The 4,897-nt window shown below is 36.2% G+C and overlaps 1 protein-coding gene across 1 annotated transcript; it reads left to right on the top strand.

Moving 5' to 3' along the window:
• The first annotated feature begins 2,058 nt into the window (after window positions 1-2,058).
• On the top strand, window positions 2,059-3,016 carry LOC136032000 (neurogenic differentiation factor 6-A-like). The gene has a single exon (XM_065712067.1). It carries the CDS (start codon window positions 2,181-2,183, stop codon window positions 2,784-2,786), a length of 606 nt encoding a protein of 201 aa, XP_065568139.1. The 5' UTR covers window positions 2,059-2,180; the 3' UTR covers window positions 2,787-3,016.
• The last annotated feature ends 1,881 nt before the right edge of the window (window positions 3,017-4,897 follow it).

The following is a 4,897-nucleotide window of genomic DNA, read 5'->3' as shown; positions in this document are numbered from 1 at the left end:
ATCTAGTTTCATTATTATCACAGTACTTCGAGAATAAATATACTAATTTAAGTGTATTGGCTTTAATATAAGAGGTCTTCAGTTAAGACTGGAAGCTTTAAAAGTTTTACTTTACATTTACTGAAAGGCAATGGGTAAGTACATCAATCGCCGTAAACAGTCGATTAAGCTTGCGTAAAGCCCGAACTATAGTTTATAAGGAAGGTCGTGACTCAAAGGGAAGGCAGCCGTCTTAATTGCTAAAGGATTTTAGAAATTATACCACATTATTAACAACAATTGTTGTTGAATTATCAATAACAATTTGATGTGACACAAGTAATGCTGGCCGTTCTTAACCAAGTAAAGAAAAAAGTAAATTTTAATTGTTGCTTTATTAGAGGTGCGCCTTCTCAATTAAAGTCAACGATCCTGTGTTCCGCTCGATAACGTTTTCAAATGAGAGTTTCTCAGTTCTGCTCTAATAGCTCCGAAACTTCGCATGGAGTAAACAATTCATGGACGACCTGGTGGATAACCACAGAATTGGGAACGGAACTATATCACATCGTTCACTCGTAGAACAATTAATCTTTTAAGAATCTCAATCATATTGTCTTCAGCTCGTCGGAGTTTCTCACCGAGGAAGTTTCAAATTCAATATTTTTCGCTTTTTTCATCATTTTTCTCTGTCGTTACAAATACCAATTGGTTGTCGATATATTGCCAATATAATTATTATTATTTGGCTTTCCAGTGTGCATTTCAAGCATTACACACACTTTAATTTCTTGTGGGTAGTTGAGGTGCTAATATAGTTACTCTTCAATTCCTTAAAAATGTAAAAATTACCAGTCTATTAACTAAAGAATTTTCTGACGATGAAACATTATTGTACAATGTAACTGGCAACAAATCTCTTCACGACAGAGGCTCACTGAAATCTTGAGATTTCTATGGTTTTTCCTGTGATCCCTTAAAGTTCCCGTGTCGTTTATATTTTTCTCTGCGTTTTTAAGTCCCTTCTCATTCCCAAATAAATTCATTTGCGCAAGTCTTATTGTAATCATTGGAACTGCTTCAGAGATGTACTTTTCTCAGCCCTTAGCTTAGCGATAGGTTGCCCTAGTTTTTGTAGCCATATATTGGTCGCATTTGACTCATTTCTTGCTATAAAGCACCAAAAAAGCTCTTAAGGGTATTGTCAGTTAGGAAGTGACAAATTAGTAATAACCAATAGCTAAGTCTCTTGTCACAGGAAACCCGTTGAATTTGAGAAAGGATTATTTTACGTAATTTTTTCTTTCATATTTTATTGTTTTTTTAGTCAATAGCCGATGGTACATCGAATACACCTAAATTCTTTATTTCTCTATATTCATATGCCAAACCAAATATTTATGGAAGACCGGCAGGTTAAGTTAGGATTAATTAGTCTGAACAAAGCAATTGCCAAGTACATAAAGTCTTGTATTCTTTTTTTTTGTACTTTGAATCAACTTGAAGACAAGAGGATAAAAACATTTAAATCAGAGTTTTAATAAAGGTTAATACTAAAATTCACATTTCTTGGGTAAATGCAAGATTTTAAAGCTTTTAAGTTGATTATATAACAAAGCTTAAGTTGCTGTGCAACAAACTTTTTGAAGAGCTACTTCTGGATCTTTTGACCTAAGAAATATTTTTGAACAGTTCCGCAGGTTTCAGTGAGAATGCCATTTAGAGGGAGTCTTAAACTGTAAGCTTGATTGCGACTGATTTTATTTCTGAATATTGATAATAAACTTTGCTTATATTTATGGCGGAAATTACTAATTGTTTTCGAGCCACATTGGTAAGAATGTAGAAACTATTCAACCGACGAGGTAAATGATGTAATCAAATGAACCCTTTATTAGAGGGTAGGTGCAATGTTGATCGCCAATTACTGAGAGGCATGTTTCCGCTCTTGTGATAACCAAGTTTTCTTGAGTAGACGCTGAACATCTTCACTGCACCCAAGGCTGTTGTTAATTGTCCAGGCTGATAGTTATGGATCTATCCGCCTGATATCTACTAGCCAATCAGAATATAGCAAAATACTGGACATTGGTGCTTTCTCGATTAAATGCTGAGAAGGTATGAACACAGTGCAATATAGAAAATAGTATTTATCGTGGTTTCGTTGAAGATACTCGCATTGAAAGAGACTGACAAACTTAATGGATATAACATATTCAGACCAAGACTCCAGCGATTTTTTAGTCGATGAAAGTGCACTATCAGACGATGGATATGTAAAATATTACCATTTACCTGTAAGTTATATACCTTTACATGTCGTCCAAAACGAACATCAAACAGATACAGTTTTAGACTTATTAGACCTTAGTGGCTCTCGATTAGCCGATTATGAAATAAATAACAACTCCGTTATTGCATACGAAAAACTGTACTGTGAACAAGATAATGAAGATTATTCTCCTATCGGAGAATGGACTGATCTTACTCCCAAATACGACCAGAATAACGAGGAAAAACCAGAAAGCGGTAGAAAGCAAAGAAAGACAAGGGGAACAGGTGGACAAGGGGTCAGAAAACGAGTTCCCAGAACACCGAAACCACCACCCATAGAAACTATGCGTCGGAGACGCTCAGCTGCTAATGCAAGAGAACGAAGAAGAATGAACAGTCTTAATGATGCTTTTGAAAAACTGCGAGAAGTTGTCCCTTCACTAGGTTCTGATAGAAAGTTATCCAAGTTTGAAACTTTACAGATGGCTCAAACATACATAAGTGCTCTAAGTGAACTTTTGTCACGGTTCTGAACCCTTTCATTTGATATTACGTATAGACGCATTTTGTGTTTCTCTAGTCTTCAGATTTTACGTAAGGGAGTGTGCATTTTAAAGATCCGTGCTGTGAACATGTGCAATAAAAGTGTTTAGTTATGATTATTTATGTAATGCTGCCAGTTGAGTGACTTTAATAGATGAATTCGTCGTTTAAATACACTGTGTTACTGTTCATTTAAGCCTTTAGCTGCCTTTTATCATCAAATTATTTAGAAGCGCAAATCACTTCATTGAAAATGTAGCTAAAATGTTACTTTTTCTTCCTGAGATATCCTCTCAATACCTTTTTATCTTAGTTTTGTACAGCTAATTCCAACTTTTTAACAGAATAGTTTGCAGGCAGAAAACATTTCTAGGTTGCGAAGAGTATTTCTTCTGTCTAAAAATGTCGATTAGATTTCATCTCGCTTACTTTCTGAAGGGGAAATGATCCTATATTAGCTTTTAACTGTTCTGATCTTGCATAGTGTATTCAATAAGATCATTTGTTACTGCTCCGGCGTTGACCTACTACTGTTATTTCTAACAACTCACAGCTGCACAAAGCACCCGGAGGCAAACACGGACGCTTGCGCTTTTTTTTCAACCTAATCTATCCAAAGCTTCACTCTTTTCCCTCCCCGTGTATAGTTCCAATTTCTGATGACGATCAAATTTTTAATTTCTTCCCAGTTTTTTTTTCTATGCTATCTTTACAGTATTTGAATATAAATAAAGCTTTTGTGTATGAGTGTGTGTATGCGTGTTACCGTGGCACAAAAAGGTGAATTGTCTCTAGCATAGTTGGTGTTTTGTTCGCAAATTTAATCAACATCAAGGAGATTCTACTGCAGACAAATTACACTATTATCTGCCATTCCATTTTTTCTAGGGTTCTAGGAAAAAGAAAACTTACCTCTCATATAATGCCAAGGGAAATCAATGCACTTTCATTACATCAGCAGTCTTTTTTTCTTCCATCGCCACTGATATACGTCATCCTAGGCTATTCATCCTATTCCATAAATCATTATCTGCAATAGGTGATTCTTGCAAAGAAGTCATTATGGAATAGGACCGCATAAGCATATTTAAGTTATTGAAGTTGTTAAAAAAAAAAATGGTTAATACCGAGGAGGATTCTTCGTTTGCTAAATCTACCTAGTCACCCCATTCCCAACCTGATTGGCTTTACAGTGCGAAATTTCAAACCAATCGAAGCACCGGAAATTCATTGAACCACAATTTTCTTAAAGTGAATTACGTGTCTGTCGATCATTCTACAAAAAAAATTGATAAGAAGAATGCGGCATTTCAAGAGTTTTCTAGAAACAGAGGCTTAGGAAGGTTTTTTTAACGCCAGGTAGCATGGCTGTATCCAAGTTTTTTTTGATGGGGGGGGGGGTGTTTTACACAAGGATTTTTTCGGGGGGATTACCCAAAAAAATAAAATAAAAAACGTATAACAAATTTGTCTATATCCATCTTTGTTACGCTTTATGGGTCAGATTAGCATGTCGGGGGGTTGTAACCCCCTGACTCTTGCCCAGGAGGAATATTCGTTTTCTTACTCCCCCCTAAAAACGTGAGTCTTTCACGCAACGTTTCTAAACGGCGCCCAGACAGATGATAGTGTTCGGGGACAAGGTTACCCCCTCCTCCTAGCTAGGCCACCATCTGAAACATTAAAAAAGATGTGCTTCGGGATTGGGCGGAGCAAGGGTGTTTCCAGGCTCATTTGAAGAGACAGTGTCTTATAAACATAGAAAACCTATTTGGTTTAATACTATGTTGGTTGAATTAATAGTCCAAGCTGCATTTAATTTCAAGATATAAACTTAAGGTAAGCATGCTGGACAAAATGGAAGGATTGTCAATATATGCTATTGGAGGGAAAAGCAGGCCCATGATCACCTCTACAGCTCTGCCTTGCCCCTCACACTGCTGGCTTTTTAGCAATATTGCACCGTTTTTGAAAAGGTATTATTCAACATATCCAATCTTCATGTTTGGATGCCAAAGTAGGTCAGTAGTCCCTCCACCTACTTTCTCTTATTGAAATTCTAAAAGCCCATAGCTACAGTCAAAAAGACTTTCTAAAGAAG

Source organism: Artemia franciscana, chromosome 10 (genome assembly GCF_032884065.1).
Source record: "Artemia franciscana chromosome 10, ASM3288406v1, whole genome shotgun sequence".
NCBI classification, from domain to species: Eukaryota; Metazoa; Arthropoda; class Branchiopoda; order Anostraca; family Artemiidae; genus Artemia; species Artemia franciscana.
This window is presented reverse-complemented; position numbering and strand designations above follow the sequence as displayed.

What these genes read in the sequence shown, in the direction of transcription:
- LOC136032000 (XM_065712067.1), top strand. Translation starts at nt 2,181, where the DNA reads ATGGATATAACATATTCAGACCAAGACTCCAGCGATTTTTTAGTCGAT.